The sequence below is a fragment of the Acomys minous genome, assembly GCF_964271855.1.
Source record: "Acomys minous genome assembly, chromosome: 3".
Classification (NCBI taxonomy): Eukaryota; Metazoa; Chordata; class Mammalia; order Rodentia; family Muridae; genus Acomys; species Acomys minous.
The window spans coordinates 77,618,892-77,640,422 of NC_140485.1; the positions used below are offsets into that span (position 1 = coordinate 77,618,892).

General features: G+C 50.7%; 1 protein-coding gene across 2 annotated transcripts in view; it reads left to right on the plus strand.

The window, feature by feature from the left end:
* Window positions 1–19,052, plus strand: part of GHRH (growth hormone releasing hormone) — a 38,170-nt gene extending 19,118 nt beyond the window's left edge. Inside the window, exons 2-7 of one of the 2 annotated variants that reach the window (XM_084776832.1) lie at window positions 1,175–2,528; window positions 4,864–4,972; window positions 15,492–15,591; window positions 15,847–15,951; window positions 16,846–16,947; window positions 18,921–19,052. In XM_084776832.1, the coding sequence (XP_084632958.1) occupies window positions 15,512–15,591; window positions 15,847–15,951; window positions 16,846–16,947; window positions 18,921–18,930 (297 nt within the window). In that variant the 5' untranslated portion in view covers window positions 1,175–2,528; window positions 4,864–4,972; window positions 15,492–15,511 and the 3' untranslated portion in view covers window positions 18,931–19,052. Of the gene's footprint in view, window positions 1–1,174; window positions 2,529–4,863; window positions 4,973–11,761; window positions 11,840–15,491; window positions 15,592–15,846; window positions 15,952–16,845; window positions 16,948–18,920 lie in introns of those variants that run through there. The other variant, XM_084776833.1, reaches the window with a different exon arrangement.
* The last annotated feature ends 2,479 nt before the right edge of the window (window positions 19,053–21,531 follow it).

Here is a 21,531-nt window from a genome sequence, read left to right on the forward strand (position 1 = left end):
TGGACCACTGGGCCGGAGAGAAGGCAGCCGCTGTTCATTACGAGTGTGACTAAGGAAGGGTCAGAACTAGAGAGGACTCAGAGCGATGGGCGCCGTCTTCAGGAACCATAATTGACCTCAGTGGGGTTCTGATTTCTCACAAAAATGCAGGTGAGGTCCAGCAAGTCCAAACCCAGCCCACCCAACACACACACACAGCTTGCTGAGCAGAAACATGGTCAGGCTTCAGCATTAGCGACTGAGGCAGGAGGATCACTGTAAACTCCAGGTCAGTGATACCTGAGCTTCAGACAAAACAACAACAACAACAACAACAAACCAGGGGCAGGTGAGGATGTGTCTGTAGAGCACAAAGCATGGTGGAGCACACCTGTAATTTCAGTGCTGGGGTGTGGGGATTGGGGTGAGAGGCATAAAAATCATCACTTAAAGGTCATCTTTTGCTACAAGGCAAGTCTGAGGCCAGCCTGGCCTATATAAGACTCTGTCTCAAGGGGAAATAAATAAATAAATAAGAATTTGAAAATTAAAATTAAATAAGAATTTTTTTTAAATTAAAAGAAGAGACAAAGTTATTATGTTGGTGAGCAAGCTTTGATTTTTTTGTTTGTTTGTTTTGTTTTTGTTTTTGTTTTTGAGACAGGGTTTCTCTGTGTAGCCTTGGCTGTCCTGGACTCCCTTTGTAGACCAGGCTGGCCTCGAACTCACAGCGATCCGCCTGCCTCTGCCTCCTGAGTGCTGGGATTAAAGGTGTGCGCCACCACGCCCGGCTGCTTTGTTTATTTTTAAGGGTCTGAAATATAGTTGGAAATAGGCAGGTAGGAGAGGGCAGCGGTCTGCTCTGGGGTCTGAGCGCAGGCTGACAGGAACGAGGAGCAGAGACCTGGTGATGGAAGAGAGCAGGACGCACTGGAGAAAACTAGAAACAGAAGCAGGAAGAGCTGGAGCTGAGGCCCTGCACGTCTGCTCTCTCCAGATGCTGTAGCCTGTTAGCGACAGGACTGTGCAAAAGGACTTCTCTGCTGCCCCAGGACACAGTCTGTTTTGTTTGTCACGTACCCTGTCTGGCTCTCCTCCAACACCAGGATTTTGGGGTTGCTGTTGCTGTTGTTGTTGTTTTGGTTGTTGTTGACGATGATGATAATGGTTCTACCCTCTTACTCTACCTGTTTAGACAATGACTCTGTGCAAGCCTCTCCGTGGGACCCCCATTACCCAGGAGAGAAGGTCAACTACATGAGAGTCTTTAGCTGAGCGGGGACTGTTTACCATTTGAAGAATACAACAAATGATTCTATTTCAAGTTGACAACACTTCCCCTTCCTCCTCCCCCTCAAAACAAAACAAAAACTGTTCATGAGTTTACAAACATATTAACATATGAATAATGAGAAAGGCCCTAGCGAGCCTCCCCATTGTCTTTGCTGGAGGTGAACACTGGATGGGCACTGTTTCCATTTCGTCGTGAGCACAGTGGAAGACAGACTGGCAGCGGAACCTGGAGGTGCCAAAGAAGTCAGCAGTGGATCCAGGGCAGCTGCCAAGGACCTCACGGCAACAAGCAGCCTGCTGGGACAGCGCCCCGACACCACTTCTTAAGGCTCCAGTCAAGAGCAATTCCAAGGCCCCTGTCCCGGGATCTAGAAGCAGAGGCCAGTAATATCCAGCATGGTCGGCCAGCCCCCTCCGGCCTCATCTCAGTCCTGATCTCTGGCAACCGCTCCCCACATCCTTTCCCTGCTATGACAGCCATTTTAGCTCCTCCAGGAGCTGCCTTTCCCTTTCTTTCCAGGGGTCTGCTGAGTACAAGCCTGGGTGTTTCCAAAGCACCAACCAACCAGCTTAATAAGCACAGGGCGTTTCCATGGCATCTTTCAGTGAGCTTATTGGAGCATTTTGCAGACGTGAGGGAGTACTGAGCCAAATCCCAGCAACATGCTCTGAACCCCAGGAGTCACACACCATGGTATAAGGGAGTTTATTGGCACAGCAACCCGTGAGTGTACCACCATCAGTCCACAAATCTGTTCAGAGATAGGATCTAACTTGCTCCGGGTTGAAAAGTATTGCCGTTTCCACCCGGCTCCCCTTACCTTGCCTGTGTGGTGCCGGTGATCAGACAGGGCCTGAGGGGAACAGTGAGGCAGGAAAGGGGGCAAGGAACAAAGGCTATTTAAGCCTTTAAGGGAGTGGGTAGAGGTTTTCCAGGGGTGGTGGGGAGTGTACATCAGGTGCTAGGGATGTTTTATTATTATGAAAAGGAGTTTCAGGTGTTTGCTGGACGTGACCTTACTAGGAGAAAGGAAGTTTAAACTGTAACCTGGTCACCAGGTTATGTGACTACCTCAGGGCAGCTGAGGCTCTGTGCACCAGGGCACGCAGGCCGGGGTCAGGGAGGGAGCAGTCCTGCTCCCTCAGGTCTTAAAAGGAGAGTTTCGAAGTTTGGACACACAGACACCTCGGCTTCGCGCTTGTTCCAGACCAGCTGCCTTGGTTGCACAGGTCTCCTGGTCGCTCCGCTCCACAGAGTAAGTTCATAGACATCTGCACTTAGAAACTAGCTCTCCTGCTGCCTTCCTGGGCCATCACTGACGGCCTAATAGGGCTGCGCAGATCTCTGATGAGCAGCAATATGGCTAAGCATCTTTCCCCGTGAAATGCACAGAACTGCAGAGTCTGGGTGGGAGGTGAGCCTGTCGATCTGTTTTGTTGCGTTTAGCAATTCCTCTTTTGTTCTTTTTATCTGGTTGCTTTCACTGCAGATTTGGTTTTTATTTCTTATTTATGACTGAAGCCCCCCACATTCCTCCCCACCCCGGGTGAGGCAATAAGAGGCCAGGAGAATGTTTTCTTTTATGCTCTGCAAATGTTTCTATACCTCCTTTTCCCTCTCCCAGTCCTTTAAGATAACATTTCCTTCCCAGGGCCGGACAAGCTTCTAAAATCCCCTGCCTTTCCAATCTCTTCTTCGCCTTGGCTGTAATTATCTTGGGAGAATTTAAATTCCTTATCATGGGTCTGTGACAGCACCAGCTTAAGGCCAGTCAGCCTACCTTCCATTCGGGGGCTCTTGTCAAATTGCCCTCAAAAGGTTTCCTTAATAGGAATTATTGTTAGATTTTTTTTTTAAAAAAGGTGATAATGGGATTGTGACTATGTTAAAGAAAGAACCCTTATCTATTTTGAGATACATGCTGAAATATTTACCAGCGAAATGATATAAGCGCTGGGATTTGCTTTGGATCAGTCCGGGTGGGGGAAGTGACGAATACTACATTTGCTCACTGAAGTTGCCAGTCTCCGCTGGCTTTCTCTCAGAATTTTTAGTTTTTCTTCCAGTCGTGGGGATGGAACTTAGGGTGTGGCATCTGCTTGGTGAGGGTTCAAGCCCTAAGCTGTTTGCCCATCTCTCTTGCAGAGACGGCTTTGCGTCCATCCGTCCATCCTCTTCTTAATCTGGTCCCCCAACCTTTCCATCTGTATGATGCTAACTTGGGGATGGGATTTGCCTCTGGGAGACTCAGCAGAGGAGAGCATCTGAGAGCTAGAGGCAAACAGGCTTAGTTCAAGATCCGTCTCTATGAGCTCAGGGCCTGCGCACTTGCTCATCTGGGTCCCAGTTACCTCAGTTGCAAAGGCTAGTCAAGGCTGACAAAAAGCAGCTCACTTTACTACTGGGGTCTTTTCTTCCTTTGTTATTAGTGTGTGTGTGTGAAGGTCAGGGGACAAGCCTGCAGAGTTGTCTCCTTTCCTTCCACCTTCTGTGGGTCCCGGGGATCAAACTCTTGTGGTCAGGCCTGCATGGTAAGCGCCTTTACCTGCTGAGCCATCTCACCGGCCTGGACGCCTCTTTTTCCACATCTGCTTCACCTGCCTTGAAGGTAGATGTAAGTTCTCCGAGGTCTCTCCCACATACACCCCCATGCCCCTCCCCCCATGCTCCTCCCCTTGCCCCCCCCAACTTGTGTGTCCTTCAAGGAAGGAAGAAAGGAAAGGAAGGAGGCAGCCTAGAGAAAAGCAACTGGCCTAGATTCAGCCACTTGCTACCCAGGCCTTCTGGGAGGTTTTAGGATTCCCATCCCCCTCTTATCCCGATCCCTCCAAGCAGGCTGACCCTCCCTCCAAGCATCTCATAGACTCATTTCAGCATCCTTTCCCTGGCTTCCCTCACCTGGATGGCCTAGACCATTACTTCATCTTCCAGAGGCCTCTTAGGTACCTCCCACCACCACACTTGCTCAGGGCCTGGACTCACTGGCCTTAGCTTCCTGACTGGATTCTCTTCCTTGAGGCTGCTTGGAGTGTTCTTCCTCCCAAACTATCCCTCTAGGCCTTGAAAGCCTCCAATGGCCCTCTCTCCATGGAGATCAAGAAAGAGCTCATATTTCCTTAGTGTGGCATTTGATAACCCTGCATAGCTTGGTCTAAATCATCTACTTTTCCTGCCCATGGGGCCATGGACCCAAGTTCATATCAAAATACGTTAGGGCCTTGTTTGTTTATTTGGTTGGTTGGTTGGTTTTTCAAGACAGGGTTTCTCTGTGTAGCTCTGGCTGTCCTGGAGTCACTTTGTAGAGTTAGGGCCCTGGTTAACTCTTCACTATGCTTGGTCCTATCCTAAACAGTTGAAATAGGAATCAATCATCAATCAGTCAATCCCAGAAGCACACCAAGGGCCTGAGGACATGGGGTCACTTGGTAATTAGCTGTGTAAGATTGAGGACCAGAGCTCAGACCCCCAGGATGTGTGTAAAAGTCTGGCCCAGCAGCGTACCTATAATTCTAGCCCTGGGGAGGCAGAGAGAGTGTCTTGGAGAATAAAGAAGAGAGCCTAGAGAGATGGCTCAGCACTTTTTCTTGCAGACGTCTGGGTTCAGTTCCTGCCCACAAGGAAGCTGCACCCCCACTGAGCAGTTCGCAGTCCTGTGTGACTAACTCCAAGGGATCCAGCGCCCCCTCCTGGTCTCCACAGGTACATATATTTGAAACAAGGTCTCTCTACATAACCCTGGCTGTCCTGGAACTCCCTCTGTAGACCAGGCTGGCCTCAAACTCACAGAGGTCCACCTGCCTCTGCCTCCTGAGTGCTGGGATTAAAGGCATGTGCCAGCGTGCCCCTATATAAAACATTGTAAAGCCTATATTTTAAAAAGTAAAAGTGGAGAAGCGATTGAGGAAGAACACCTGATGCCGAACTCTGGCCTTTGCCCACGCACAAACATGCTCACACATCTGCAATACACACAAACTTCTACATGCACATGCCTGTGCATCTGCAATACACAGGAACCTCTACACACACGTGCCCGTGCATCTTCGACACACAGGAACACATACACGCAGCCTATATACAAAAGATCTGACGACCCTCCCTCCAGCCACATTAAGTGCTTGTGCCTGGCCTTCACTCATGCTGGCCTGATTTTCCCAACACCTTTCCTTCACAAAGCCCTGCCTGCTGGCCGACAGAACCTGCACCCACCCTGCTCTGATAGCACTAAGCACACTTCTGTCACAGCCACTGCACATCGCACTGTAAGTAATTTTCTGCTTGCCTTCCTGTCTAGAGTGGAATCTTCAGCCCCAGAACACCAGGGCCCCTCACACAGCACGCAGCACTGAGCAGCTCTTCCTACACATCAGTTCATCCGATCATGTCTTAATTCTTCCTTGGTTCCTGACCACCAAGCATGGTGCTTAGCACCAGTGGATATTGTCTGGTGGGAATAGCAAGGAATAGAGGAAGCCATGAAGAGCAGACGAAATATACTAATCAACTACTGATGACTTCTCATTGACCAGCTTGGCTCTATGGGGCTGTAGGTTTCATGGAGTCAACACAGCAAAAAGGTTCTGATGTTAATCTTTTTTGTTTTGTTTTGTTGTCCTTTTTTTTTTTTTTTTTTTTTTGGTCTTTTTTTTCAAGACAGAGTTTTTCTGTGTAGTCCTGGCTGTCCTGGAACTCTCTTTGTAGACCAGGCTGGCCTTGAACTCACAGAGACCCACCTCTGCCTTTGCCACCAGGCCCGGCTCTGATGCTAATCTTTCAAAACCGTTTATAACATTTATTTGTGTGTAAATGTGTGTGTTTGCGTGCACTGCAATACGCATATGGAGGTCAGAGAAAACTTGTGTAGGTGGGTCCTTTCCTTCCACCTTGTGTGTGCATTCAGGGATCAAACTCTGCTCGTCAGCCTTGGCGGCAAGCGGCTTTCCCTGCCGGGTCATGTCATTGATCCTGCTATGGTGAATGCCTGGGAAACGCACACAGCCATCTTCCATCATAGCATTGCTGTCACGAACGGCCAGAAAGCCCACTTCCCACAATCGGCATTCTGCCTGGCAGGATCAACAGAGACACCCCCCCTTCCCCGGCCCCCCCACTGGCTCCAGTCTGTGGGAAATCTGCTATTTGTTTGTGGCGCTGGAGGAAATTAGCCTTAGGGGGCTGTAGGTAGGCTAGGGCGGTAACTCGGTTCTGTCACGGAAGACAAACAGCAGTTTTGACTTAGCCCCGCCCCCCATTCACTGTCTGTGTGACTGGACGTAGCGTTCCACGCACGCATGCACGCACGCATGTCCGCACGTCTCTAAGGTTCAGCATCTTTGGTCCTGATGTGGGAGCCCTAGGCATTCCTGACCCTGATGGCTGCTGAGTGGTGAAGTCACTTAGGCTGTATGACTTGCAGGTGGATGTCACCACCCTGGGCTGTTATTCAGGACAACTGGAGTTCAGTAAATGACAGCTAACTACTGGACCCAGGTGATAGGGTTAGAACGGAAAGCTGGGTTCTAGCCACGGCGGCGTCAGGAGTTTAGTGGCAGAGCCACGAGGGAGCCAGGAGTGACGAAGTGACTGGGAGTGGGTGAAAGTTGACCTGGGAGACTGAGGCTTTCAAGGGGAAGATCTTGCTTCTGGTCGTTGGTGCTGGCCTCCTGGGTGCCTTAACTGAGGTGGAACCACAGAAGGGAAGCGAGACCATATTACAGCCCTGATGATTTTGTCATTGGAAACTGGGAACTGGAGATTCAGACAGTGCTTAGGGTTTTGCCTGCGATGGGAAAATAATAACTTCCTCTTTGTGTCTGTAGGACCCATTGTTAAGCGTGCCAGCCCTGAGATGCTCCCTCCTCACTGACACATACTCTCCCCTCTGAGGCAGGCCCAGGGGCAGGGCGTTCCCCTAAGTGGAAACACAGCTAAAGACCGTGGATGTGAATTGGGAAGAGAAAGATGAGGAGCTTTGGGTGGCACAGTGAAGGATGGCAGGGCACATCTGACTCGGACCTGCTTTGTTAGTCCTGGATATAGGGAACAAAGCCCCACACAAGGGGCCTCCGGCCTTGGAAACAAAGCCTGATAACACCAAAGCCTGGGGAACAGCGCCGCCTCCTGGCTGCCTGAGGCTATGACCCTCCCCGGATGGAATCGCAAGGGCTTTTACGGAGACCATCCCTTGTGCCTGTTGTTTTACCATTCTGGAAAACCATCGAGCTGGTTTCTGGCGATCCCGAGATTCTGCTCTTTTACCAAACCCTTCTCCTCACCGATACACCTGCTATTCGGACCATACTCTGACTAGAAAGCTTTGGAGACCCAGGGATGGATCAGCTTTGGTTCCCAGCATCTGGAGGGGCACAGGGAAAGGAATCATCCCCCACCCCACCCCACCCCACCCCCATCCCCGCACACATATAAAAACATCCAACCCCAGGGGAGAACAGGCAGGAAGAATGCTTCTTGGAGAGATAGGTTAAAGGCCTTCAGCAGAGAGAGGCAGCCTGCAGTAGGGACAGTATCTCTGTGGCATGATGTTTGCTGTCTACTCGCCCTATAGCCAGCTGGTGGGCATTCATAGTTCATAGCTCACTGGCCACGGGTGATATATTACAAGCAAGAGGGATGCTAAAACTGCCACTTAAGGGGGCAGCACTTTCGATTAACCCAGAGGTGTTATACCCCGCCCCCCCTCCATTCCCCGGTTTACTCTACTTTGTCCAGTGCGGTCCAGACAAGTGCTGCATACCACTTTTAAACTCTTTATTTTTTAGTGTGTGTGTGTGTGTGTGTGTGTAGACAGGGTTTCTCTGTGTAGACTTAGCTTTCTTGGACTCATTTTGTAGACCAGGCTGGCCTCGAACTCACAAAAATCTGTCTGCCTACCTCTTTAGTTTGAGAATGACCTGGGCTGGCCTTGAACTCACCCTGTAGCCCCAGCTGGTCCATCCTTGACCTTGTGATCTTTCTCCCTCCATCTACTAGGCAGCTGGGATTTAGAGGCCGACACGACACGGGTAGGCAAGGCTTGACTTTGCCTCCTCATCGGCTGGCTCATCAAGTGACCTCCTCTGAAGCAGGCTTTTCTTAAAAAAGAAGAGCCTCAGCGTTACCACTCGGTCTTGTTCCAGAGGAACCCACAGGCCAGGAAAGAGGACCAACAAGGCTAGTTTACAGAAAAGGAAACTAAGTCTCAGAGAAATCAAGTGACTTGGTCTGGGGCCACCCAGAAAGGCCACTGTGGCCAACACTGGTGGTCTGGCTCTGACATAACACACATGCACACGCACATGACATTTGCTACGTATGACTCCGGAAGGACAAGAGAGATGGTAAAGTGAAGTCTAGGGTCTGGACCTCCCCTTCTGCACTTTGGCCCAGGGTAGACTGGGAATGCTTCCATTTCTTCAGGAAAGGCATGAAAGCAGCTTTTACAAAGCCAGGTCTGAGGCCGCAGAGAGGCCCCCTTTGTTGACAGGCTCTCCCTCCCCATCTCCCGTGCCTGGCCTTCAGCAGAGATGCCTCTTTCAATGGCTGGCTCTCACACGGGAAATTTGCAACACAAATGTGTGGCTTGTTTCCCTCTCAGCAGAGCCACACTGCCCCAGCCTTTGAGGGCCTTTCAGAACCTGCCTCTTTCTAGGTGTGTGTGTGTGTGTGTGTGTGTGTGTGTGTGTGTGTGTGTGTGTGTGTAGGGGGGTGGGGTGGGGGCGTCCTTTCTTTTTCTTCAGCTCAAGCCCTGGGACCCTAGATGCAGCCACGATCACTAATTAAGGCTGGGTTAAAAGCGCATCTTGGGAAAGAGCCAGTACTGAGCGAGGCCAGCCAGAGCAAAGCGGTGGGATTCAGAGGTGGGGCCCGGATTTTCATTCTCAGGACTCTTTCTGGCTTTCTAGCTCCATCTTCTTAGTGGGCTAAGGAGCAACTAAAGCTTGTCAGCAAGATGCCTCCCAGCTCCCCTAACTGTGCTGCCTGGCTCTCTGAGCTCAAGACTGGCCAGGTCTTGGCTTCTCCTTGGCTAAGGCAGGAGGCCTGTCTCCACTTCCTCACCAGCGAGGTGCCATGATCCCCACTGTGCAAACGGAATAACTGAGACGCTGAGGGATCAAGTGCCTTACCCAGATTCACACATGGGACAGAGGACTGTTCGGTCTAAATCCAGGGCCACCCTAGCCAGTATTTTAGACTTCTCCCCAATCCTGTCTGATGAAGTGCTTCTTGTTTATAGTGACTTTGCCTTGCCCCCCGCCCCCCACTCCCAATTCTTGAGCACTTTTGTGTGTTTTCTGGAACTGAAGCCCCAGCTTCCCGCAGCCCTCTGAAGGCGCCAGTGAGGACAAGTGCTGGGCCCCCTGCTTCTCAAGGATGAAATTCAGTGCGGAGGACAGAGACCCACGTATTCCCATAGTGGCAGAAATGAGACCCTGGCGCTCAGGACAGCTACCCCAAAGAGTGCTGTGGGCTCCTGGGAGGTTGGGTGGGGGCCCCCTAATCAGATGTTTAATAGGCATATGTAAGAGAAGGAAATAAATGCTCACTTTAGAACTGGCCAGACAGTGTTTCCTTCCCCTGGGCAGGGGAGCACCTCAATTCTAGAGGAGAGCTTGGCAGTCCCTCCTCTTCCTCTTCCTCTTCCTCCTCTTCCTCTTCCTCCCCCTCCACCCCCTTCTCCTCCTTTTGTGTGTGTGTGAGACTTGTGTGCGCATATATTTGTGTGTAGACACCAGCAGGCATGTGCCACAGTGAACCTATTGAGGTCAGAGGACAACTTTTGGGAGCTGGTTCTCTCCTTCTACCCTAGGTTGCCAGGATAGAATTCAAGTTCTTGTACAGCAGCCCATTTCACACTCGGCAGCTTTTTAAAAATATTCAAAATCTTCTCTTACTGCCCAGCAAGCAAGTTTTGCTCCCAGGGCCCTCCAAGGGCGATGGATGTGTGCGTTTTCATTATAAAGTTTTTGTTTGTTTCTTTCAAGACAGAGCTTCTCTGCGTAGCCTTGGCTGCCCTGGAACTTACTTTGTAGAGCAGGCTGACCTCAAATTTACAGAGATCTGCCTGTCTCTGCCTCTTGAGTGCTGGGATTAAAGGCATGTGCCTCCACACCCAGCCTGCAGTGGGTATTTTAAACACGTGTGTGTGTGTGTGTGTGTGTGTGTGTGTGTGTGTGTGTGTGTGTCCACCCGTGCGCGCATGCATATGCCACGGGAGTACGAGGGCACATGGTGGTGGTAGAGTTAATTTGTTTGTAGAAACCAAAGGTTAATGCTCACATTTTCTTCAGTCTCTCCTACCTTATTTTTTGAGATGAGGTATCTCATTGAACCTGGAACTACCTAGCATGAGTCAATTTCCTGGCCACAAGCACCAAGGATCCTTCTGTTTCCGTTCCCTAGTTCTTGGATTATAGATGCTTCTTGTCATGTGTTGTATGTCAGTGCAGGGGGATCCGAACTCAGGTCCTTGTATCCCAAGCTCTTTCCGGACCGAGCCATCTCTACCCCACCTTCTTTTGAGCAGGAGATTTGTTACATTGCCCAAGCTGACTTACAACTCCTGGATTCAAGCAATTCTCCTGCCTCCTTAGAAGCTGGCTGTTTTATAGGCTCTGGTTATATAGATTTCCAAAGAAAAGAAATTTTAAAAAATTTGAAGGCTGCTATTCCCAGGTATACAAACTGAGGCCTGGAGGGTAGACGGAGCTTGCAAGGGTCACAGATGTTGTGACTGACAGGGCGGGAGAAAAGGCAGGTCTCCGACCTCTCTCTACTGGTCCACAGAGCCACTCAGGAAGCCAAGCCTTCTGCCACAAACATTTTTTTTATGCTGTTCTTGAGAAATGCTTAGCTACAGGCTAGAAAAATCTGGAAGGCATCACAGTTCTCCCAAGGTCTCCATCTCTTTTCTCTCCCTCCCCTCACTTGTCTGAGGCAGCTTTCGTGTTGGGCTGTCTTGACACACGACAGAGGTTGCTTCAGGGTTCAGCTGTCAAAGTCTGCCTGTTGGTGGCAGCAGCTGGTGTAAAGCAAACACAGGGACATTCTGATAATTGGATGACAAGGGAGACAGTGAACGATTTTCCTCACTAAGGGGGAAAAAACCACTTATTGGTAATACTGCCTACTCCATAGTGAAATAAAGTTATGTGTGGACAAAACAGAATTATATGACCTTGAAAAGGTACGGCTCTTTGGAGACTGAACAAAGCCATGACACTGTTGTAAATATAATTACTAGAATCTCAGTGTTATTCACTATTTTTCTCAGAAAAATCATTCAACATGATATTCTGTTCACGCCCACAAGGACAAAGGATAAGTTTGACATGGATCTTAATTTGTGGGAGCACAAAAACCACTTTCCCCATTACAGTTAGTCCCATGTGCTGCTAAAAATGGTGCATTGGTTGACTTTTGCGTAATTGACTCTCTGACGCTGACAACGCTTAGGAAAATGAAGGTATAAATGTGAGTTCCTGGCAGTGGCTGGAGCAGATGCCCAGCCTGAGGTCAGTGGGACCTGAGCAGTGCTTCGGTCGGAGAGGGACACTTGTCACATCAGAGGTGAGAAGCGGGTGGTTCTGGGAGTAGGGCTGGATGCGGGCAAGAAAAACTGACATCCCACCAACTAACGGAAAGCAAGTCAAATGGCCCATGGCCAGCCTCTGTGTCCATGGACTGCCTGCTGAGGACATGTACACACTCTGGGTGCCGTGACCCCTCAGTAGAGACTCCGGAGCGTGCTTTTGGTGCCTGACACCACGTAGGGTCTGTGGTGAAGGCGTGGTACTTGACAGCATGGAGATGTGGCAGGCGGAAGGGTTGCAGGAGTTGTGGAGATCTTGGTTGGGGGCAGGCTTCTGGGTTAGGGCATGAGCTGGCTGGTTCTCCCATCAATGACAGGATCCAGATGTGCATCAGACAGCAGTCCAGTCACTGCAGAGATCAACGTAGCTTGTTGATCATCCAGAACCAACTCAGTGTAAGTGCCTGGAAATCGATAACGCTTTTGCTTTCTCCCTCAATTGCAGCCAGGCTCCTTACTCTAATTTTCAGCCATAATTACTGAGTCTTGGAGGCTTCTATTACTCAATGCCTGACCCCTGCTCCTGGCTTGATAGAGCTGAAGTGCTTACCATCATCATCCTCATCATCATCATCATCACCATCATCATCATCATCATCATTTTCTACCATAAACTGCCTCAAACTCTTCTTTGGCACATGCTTCCTCATTGAAATCTTAAGGTTTTATGTGGGGTGTAGGTCAGTGTTAGAACTTAGCCTAGAATGTGCAAAGCCTTGAGTTCTGTCTCTGGCACCACAAAAAAACCAAACCAAACCAAAACAAACAAACAAACTCAGCCTCAGATTTCTTTGCACTTGCAGTGTTTCTAATGGAGTGGCTCAGTGCTTTGGGGTTCTCAGTTGCAAAGGGGAACACTTAACAAAGGTAGCAAATCCCCTAGAAGTTTCCACATGTGGACACTTGAGACCTGACCTCTGTTGTTTGCCATAGATGTGTGTCTGTAACGTTCTGGCGCTGGTGGCAGGAGGCTGGTATATGGTGTCCACTGGTGTGGATTGACGCTCCCTTCTCCTAACACTCAAGGCCACCTGCGTCTAATGGCAGAATTAGCCCTGCCAAAAGCCAGTGCTTCACGATTTGGATTATCTTCAGCATCATCAGAGGCAGCTGGACTTGAGGCACTTTGTCACGTGGGACACTGTCAACAGCTAGTTCACAGTCTCCGTTTCTGCTGTTCCAATCTTTGTCCACAGGGGTTGGGCAACCCCGTCCTATAGGTTTGCATAGCTGAGGTTGCTCCGGAGTCTGGACCAAAAGGAGCAAAAGGCAAGTGTTGGGTCTCCTGCTTCGCCAGACTGTGCAGTGTCTGAGGCTTATTAGGAAGGAGTCGGGGTGTCTCCGGGCTTGTAAAACTGTTCCCCCAAAGCCTGCCCTCTGATGAGGTTCAACTCCTTTGGCACCATGGCGGGGTGTGCAGAGGGAGGCGCCCATTAAACCAGTGTCCCTACTTGGTCCCCTTTTGACTTCTGGGAGGCCCCAAGGCGAAGAGCAAAAGCTTTTCTTCCAGCACTCGGGAGGCAGAGGCAGGCGGATTGCTGTGAGTTCGAGGCCAGCCTGGTCTACAAAGTGAGTCCAGGACAGCCAAGGCTACACAGAGAAACCCTGTCTCAAAAAACCAAAAAAAAAAAAAAAAAAAAAGCTTTCCTTCCCTGCCCTGGCCTCCTCCCCCAACCCTTTCCCACATGCAGGTGAGAAATCCTGAAGGCCCTGTGAATAGGGAGAACTGTGAATAGGGCATTGTATCTGAAAAACTGCCTTTTGAGCAGGGGGAAGTCCGCTGGCCTGGGAAGTCAGGACCCATTCTGAAGCTATTTTGATGGAGGAACATGTGAGCAATCCTTTCCTCCTGGTTGGGCTCTGGTCTTGGCAGTGAAATGAGAGTGATGGGACGTTCTCTGAAGTGGGTGTGAGGAGGTTAAACAAGACAGGCCACGGGGTGGAGGTGGGGACTCGGGTAGGGGCTGGGATCTCCTTTTGAACTCTAGGGAGCCTGACAGGAGGGGGAGGAGGCGGCAAAAGAGAGCGTAGGGCCTGGCCTTCATGCCAGAGGGTTTCTCATCATGGGAGTAAAGAAATGGAACACGAAGAAAGTGGGAAGCCAGTGTGCGTGGAGAGGCAGGAAATGCAGTGGCTGTGGCCAAGGGGCCCTCCTTATGTCCAAAGAGCTCCCCGTTTGAACGTCCCACTTCCTGAGATGAGCAGGTGGAAAAGGAGTAGCCTGGTGTGTATAATACTGAGAGTGCAGATACTTGGCCCAAGACACAAGGCCTAAGTCAGAAGAGAACGTACCTAAGAGGCCTGGTGTGGGGTGAGGGGCCTGAGGCCACAGTAAACAGTTCCCCCCATGGATGCTTCCTGGGGCCCAAGGCACCCCTGACCAGAAGAGGCCAAAACATGCAGAAGAGGCCTGTTGCCTGAAGAGGAAAAGTGAGTTTAGGTAAGCATGGTGCATGGAATGTTGGCCCTGCCTGCAGACATCAGCTCTCAGTAGGACTAGGGAGAGAGAGAGGAATCATGGGAATGGAAGGGTGCTGCTGCCCCAGGGACCGGTCAGATCTTCCAGAGCAGACACCCTGGTGAGAAGATCCAGCTCCTGAATGGCTGGTGACTCCACACCAGGGCAGGCCAGGCCTGACCGGTGCATCCTCGTGAGCCAAGGCAACTCATCACTAATTGAGGAGCACAGTGTTTTGTTTTGTTTGTTTGTTTGTTTTTTGGTTTTTCGGGACAGGGTTTCTCTGCATAGCCTTGGCTGTCCTGGACTCGCTTTGTAGACCAGGCTGGCCTCGAACTCATAGTGATCTGCCTGCCTCTGCCTCCTGAGTGCTGGGATTAAAGGCGTGTGACACCACACCCGGCTGGGGAGCACAGTGTTAACAGGCCACAGTTAAGGGTAATTATGAAGTCTTTGAAAAGATCTGGCGTGCTCACACTTGATGCTCCCCTCCCAGTTTTGGAGCTAATCTTCTGTGAAAGTAATAATTCTGTCAGGTGCGGTGGCTCTCGGGAAGCTGAGGCAGGAGGATTGAGTTAGAGGCCAGCCTGGGTCACACATAGTGAGTTCCAGGTAAGCCTCAGCTACGTTTCAAGACGCTGTCTCAAACGCCACCTCCAGAACGTAAGCTTCTGGAACAAGAAGGTTCTCACTTCGCTGCAACCCCAACCCATACCCTCTCAAGAGTTTCTGATGTGCCAAGCTATTCACTTGAATGTTTCCTCTCACCTGACCTGATAACACTGGTTATTATCGTCATCTTATGGCTGGAGAAACAGAGGCTCAGCTAAGTTAAGCTACTGTGACTAGGAGCATAAGGGGGGGGGGGGGAGCAGGACCAGGATTTGAGGTCAGATTTAAAACCTGTGAGCACAGCGCCCTCTACCCACTGCTGTCAGCAGACCAGGGAAAGATGGCTTGCCCTTGAGGCAGGTTGTTTCCCCCATGCCTTCCAGGAGAGGCGGTTTCACTGTGTTAACTAGTTTTCTGCTCAGCCCACTGAGGTGGCCAGTGTAGCTTCATTCCAGGTGGGGAAGTTGGAGCCGTGGACTGTCAATGCAGAACTTGAATCCAGGTGTGACTTTGAAAGCCCCACAGCCAACTGTGGCTCTGTCTGCTTGATCTTCCTTCAGGTCCCACCAAGGGGTGAAGGATGCCGCTCTGGGTGTTCTTCGTGATCCTCACCCTCATCAGTAGCTCCCACTGCTCAGTCCCCCCCTCACTGCCCATCAGGTAAGCAGCATGGATTCCCAAAGCTCTGGGACCTCCCTGCCATGACAGAGAGGAGCCACCGGCTGTTTCTCCTCACTGCACACTGCTCAGGTCAGGTAGAGACCGGGCATGGAGCCCACGCAGCCAGGTTCTGGTTTTCTTTGGGGGTGAGGGGAGCACAGGACAACAGAGGAAGGCCTTACTGAGATGTAGTATAGCTCACGCTGTTCCAGCCACCATGCTGGCCCCATCCTGACCTCTGACCCCTCTGCACAGGATGCGGCGCCATATAGACGCCGTCTTCACCACCAACTACAGGAAAATACTGGCCAAGCAGTATGCCCGCAAAGTGCTCCAGGACATCATGAACAGGCAGCAAGGGTAAGCAGGCATTCTGGGGGCTTCTTCCCAGGCACCTCTGCACCAGAGTTGCCGGAAGTGGGGACCAAGTATTGTCTCTTCCAGGACACAGTATGTATCTGTGGCTCTCAGCCTTCCTAACGCTGTGACCCTTGAGTCCAGTTCCTCATGCTGTGGTGACCCCCAACCCTAAAATTATTTTGTTGCTACCTAATTGTAATTTTACCACTGTATCACTCGTAATGTAAATATCTTATATGCAGTATATCTGATATGCAACCCCCAAAGGGGCTGGTGACCCACAGGCTGAGAACCACTGGCAATGTACCCTTTTCTGGATTTTGCACAGGAAGAACAGCTCAGGTCAAACCTCCACGTAGACCTTTTGTGTATACCTCTCCCTGTCCTTAGCTCCAGAAGTGACAATGCTGATGTCACTGTTCCTCTTTGATGAGGACTCCAAGCTAGAAACAAAGGCATGTGCATACATGAGGACTGAGCTGCAGACAAAGGAAACCTGTGCCAGGGCAGCCACTCCAGTCTCTTCTCAGATCTTTGAGCCTACCTGTCATTACCCCATGGGACAGACCCACCTGTCATCTCTAAAGGATGCACCAAGGGTAGCCAAGCAGAGATCCAAACAGCCTGGCTTTGTAGATTTTCTTTTGAAAAACCTTCAAATGCACACAGATGTCACAGAGAGGGAGTTAGCACCTGAAGCGTTTGCGGAGGATCTGTGGGAGGGCCTTGCAGTGGGACGAATATGCATGCTGTACTCTTCCTTGCCAGGCCTCATCCGCAGGTGTGGCTTAATGCAAGTGGGTTTCCCACGTATCTACATAGCAAAGGGCCACGCCCCTGACTGGACATCCTACCCACCCGAGGACCTCACTGTTTCTCCTTTCAAACCCACAGGGAGAGAAAAGGCACCAGGGTCAGCCGTCAGGTCAGCATGCAGGAAGATGACAAGTGGATGTCAATGGATAGCATCTTGGTAGCCCTGGGACAGAAGCACAGGTGAGGGGGGAAGGGCACAGGTAAAGGGGGAGGGGGAGATGGCACAGGTGAAGGGGGAGGGGCCACAGGTGGGAGGAGGAGGGAGGCCACAGGTGAGGTGGCAGGGGGAGGCAGAAAGAGGGGTTTTTTTTGTTGTTGTTGTTTTAAGTTTTTTGAGGCATGGTTTCTCTGGGTAACAGTCCTGCCTATAATGCACGCCCTTCCGCAGACCAGGCTGGCCTTGAACTCACAGTGATCCACCTGCCTCTGCCTCCTGAGTGCTGGGATTAAGGGCATATGCCACCATGCCTGGCTTAGAAAGACAGTTTTGTTTGTTTTTTTGAAACAGGGTTTCTCTGGGTAGCCTTGAACTCACAGAGATCCACCTGCCTCTCTCCCAGGTGCTGGGATTAAAAGCATGGTTATCACCACTTGGCAGGAAAAGAATTTTCTAGGGACTTTAGAGACCTCCTTCCCTCTGGGTTTCCAAGAAAAGCAAAGAATCACCTTTTCTTCACAGGTGGGAAGGGGGCTAGTCTTCCTAGCAAAGGGACAAGGCCCCCCTCACCCCCACCTTGCAGGCCTCAGGGACAGGAAGGGACATGTGTGAGGGGCTTGCACACTGGCCACAGCAATGTGTCTAATGCAGAGCAAGAGGCCAGGCTCAGTGGGTCCAAAAAAACATTATCAGTACTTCTGGTGCCCCAAGAGACTGCGCTGTAGGTGATTCCAATGGTACACCCCTGGATCCCGTGATGTCCATGAAACTATACTACCCAAGACAGGTCAGCTTTCCCGTGCTCAGTGCTGCCGGGACAGGCAGACACTGTCATGAGAGGCAGAGCTGGTCACACTGGCCTTTCCATCTCACATTCCCACTGGGAGACAAGAAGGATGGAGAACAAGTTTCCCCTTTTACAGAAGAGGAACCGTGAAGCTAAGAAGGGGCAGAGTCAGAGAGAGTGGCAAATCCAGGCTGTCTACCTTGGGGTGTCTTCCCATAAGACCCCAGTTTCCACCGGCGTGGTGGTGCATGCCTTTAATCCCAGCACTTGGGAGTCAGTGGCAGATGGATCACTGCGCATTCGAGGCCAGCCTGGTCTTCAAAAGTGAGTCCAGGATAGTCAGGACTGTTACACAGAGAAAACCTGTCTTGAAACCCCCCCTCCCAAAAAAAAAAAAAAGAGTTTAAGGCCAGGACTAGAGAGATGATGGCTCATCAGTTAAGAGCACTGGCTGCTCTTCCAGAAGTCCTGCATTCCAATTCCTAGCACACACATGACAGCTCACATCCATCTATACCTGTAAGGTCATGGGATCCAATGCTCTCTTCTGGTTTGCAGATATACACGCGGATAAAACACCCACATACATAAAAATGTAGGGTTTTTTTTGTTTTTTTTTTTACAAAAGTTCAAGAGCAGCCTGGTTACTTAGTAAAGTTCTAGGCTAGCCTGAGCTAATGTGAGACCTTGCCTAGAAATAAAGCACAGCAAGAAAACAATTTGTATCCACCTACCTCTGTGACCCTCCCTGACAGGAAGCTTCTATTCCCTAGCCATCCTCCCATTCTGGTAAGAGCCATCCAGTGGACACTGTGTGTGAAGCCCTGGGCTGGAGATCAGCTGGGCTCAGATTAGGGGTGATCTCTGTTCTCATGGGTGCGGGCACTGGGGACTTCCATCTGTTCTTGTGAGGTTGTTCACTCAACCTGTGACCAACAGAAAGGTTTGTAGGGGGTGGCACATGTTTGTGTGGGAAGAAGTTGGTCCCACCTAAGGGTCAGAAGGGAAGTGAGCAGCCCAGGCTCTCAGTGGCAGCCGGTTAGCAGGGCAGGGCTAGGAGTGGGATTTACAATGCTGTTGCCCATGAGCATTTTTCCTGCCACTGCCTCCTGCCTCTGGGAACCCGGAAGGAAGTTCTGCCTCTGCCCGGAAACGCAGTTCTGATGGTGGCTGGTGTTTGGATTGAGTGTCTCTTTCTTTCTTTAACAGAGATTCTTAAGGATGAAGTCTTCAGCAGAGGATTGAGCTCCCAGCCCCCCCCCAAACACAATTGCACCCCATTATTTCTATTTTACTTCTGACCGTTTGCTTCCTCTGTAAACAGAATAAAATCCCTCATCCTCATCTGTGATTCACTGTCCTTTATTGTCAATCTGATTTTTTTTTTAACGTGGTTGATATGGTCACATCTCCCAGGCAGGAGACAGAACAGCTGGAGAGAGAGAACTCAGCTGGTAAAGTTCTTGCTGTGCATGCATGAGAGCTCGAGCTCAGCCCCTGGCACCCACAGAAAAGCCAGGCACAGGGGTGCATGCCTGCAGTCTCAGCAAGGAGGAGGCCAAGAAAGATGGATCCCTGAGGCTCACTGGCCATCAGTTTAGTCTAGTCTGTGAGTCCCAAGACCCAGTGAAAGAAAACAGATGACTGTCTTTGGCTACATAGTAAATTCCAGGTCAGTCTGGGCTACATATGATACTTTCTCAAACAAGCAAACAAACAAATCCATTTTATTGTAAGTAAATTAAGCCTTAAAAATTGACAGCTGTGAGCTGGGTGAGGTGGCGCACGCCTGTAATCCAAGCACTTGGGGAGGCAGAGGCAGGCGGATTGCTATGAGTTCCAGGCCAGTCTGGTCTACAAAGCGAATCCAGCCAAGGCTACACAGAAAAACCCTATCTTGAAAAACAACAACTACAACAATGAGACCAAAACAAGTATCATCATCATCATCATCATCATCAATTGTGAAACTGGATAAGTCTAGGATGACTGATTACAACTGTAAAACTAACCACAGCATTTAAAGCAGGATGGGACTCCTACCTCTTGGTTTTCCCTGCCAGCCTAGTTCAGGGCCTGCAGGAAAGGGAAGGAAGCACTTGGCCTCAGTCCTGGGAAGCCTGCGGCCAATTCTATCTCCCAGCACCAGGGCTGGGAGAGACCACCTGCCCCAGACAGCCGGGGCAAGCAAAGCAAAGCGTGGGAAAGGCACTGTAGGCGGCCACTCGGTGGCTGGCGGAGACAATGAAAACAATGGGAAACAAAAGCTCCTCGAAAGGAGAAGGCTAGCCCGGAAGGGCAGGCGGAGAGGCAGAGAGGCGGGAGGCCGGGGACTTGGCAAGGTCTGGGACAAAGGAGGAGCCGAGCTGAATGGGAGCCCACACACACCCCCAGCCTCCCTCCCGGCCCCACCTGCTCATCTCTTTCCCTGCCCTGTCCCAACAAAAAAGCAAAAACTCGGGGCTCTCTCAACCTTCAATTAGTTTTTCAAGTGAAATAATGAGCACTGAGCGCCGAGGCTACTTGTGGGGTTTAAGGTGAACGCAATTACAGAGGGCAGAACTACGGCAGCGACCCTGGCCTTTATCTCCATTAGCAGAGACGCTAATGCCAGTTTAAAAGACTTAGCTCCTCCCCCTAGAGAATCCGGGCGCTCCCCACTCCCGAGGGGCCCTACTTAAGACTAAGGGCTATTTTCATTGCACTAAAGATATTTCTTAATCAATGGAAAACTTGTCCCTTTCGTGTTTGTATTAACTTGGGAGTTTGCAGGGAGACGCTACCCCCCCCCCCCCCCCCCGGTCTCCCGCCACTCCCCATTGTTCCCTACAACTGCCCTTAGGAGGGGGCAGAGTCCATTTACTGGCAGGCTGCCCACCAAGGCTAGGTCACATACCCAAGGGGTGGCAAAGCCAGGGACTGGTGGGGGAGGGGGTGGGTGGTCAGGCCCCTCAGAACTGAGAGCTGGGACATCAGGTGCCTTAAACTGTCAGGCACAGGTAGACCTGGTACAAAACGTCACCACCGGGGGTTTCTGTTAACACCGGCTAGGAAAAACGAAGCTGGGGCCACACCTGATTGAAACCTGCGAAACCATCATTAAGTTAAAAAAAAAATTTACAGCCAAAGTTCATGCTTCAAGTCCCAGTACCACAGGAGGCAGGAGGCTCATGAGTTCCAGGTCAGCTTGGCTACATAGTGGGACCTTGTCTCAACAAGCAAGCAAACAAACCAACATTTACTAATCCTTAGGGGCTAGGGCGATGATGACTCAATTGTAAAGTGCTGGCTGTGAAAGCCACCCCAGTTAGATCCACGGCAAAAACCCGGAACTGGGGAGGAAGAGATAGGCAGACCTCTGAGTCTCACAGGCCGGCCAGTCTAGCCCATTTGGCCAGTTTGGGGTTAACGTGGTTGTTGAGCTGCCCTATGTGGGTGCTGGAAACTGAACTTGGGGGTCATCTGCAGGAGCAGTTATGTGCCCTTAACCACTCTGTCCCCTCAAAATCCAGGCTTTTCAAATACACCACCTCTCAGAAACTAATGTGTGTGTGTGTGTGAATGTGTGCACAGAGGCACCACTACCTTGTTGTTTAGTCTCTTGCTGGCCCGGGGCCCACTGACTACGGAAGGAGGCTCTAGGATCTGGCTGTGTCAGTGTCTCCAGCGTTGGGATTATAAACTTACTCAGTGCTTAGCCATGGGTACTGGAACTGAACTGGGGTCCTGATGCGTTCATCCACTGATCCACCTTTCTAGCTCAAATGTCTCCATTTTTAAATGTTGGTATCTAATTCAATCATTGACCACCGTGGATAAA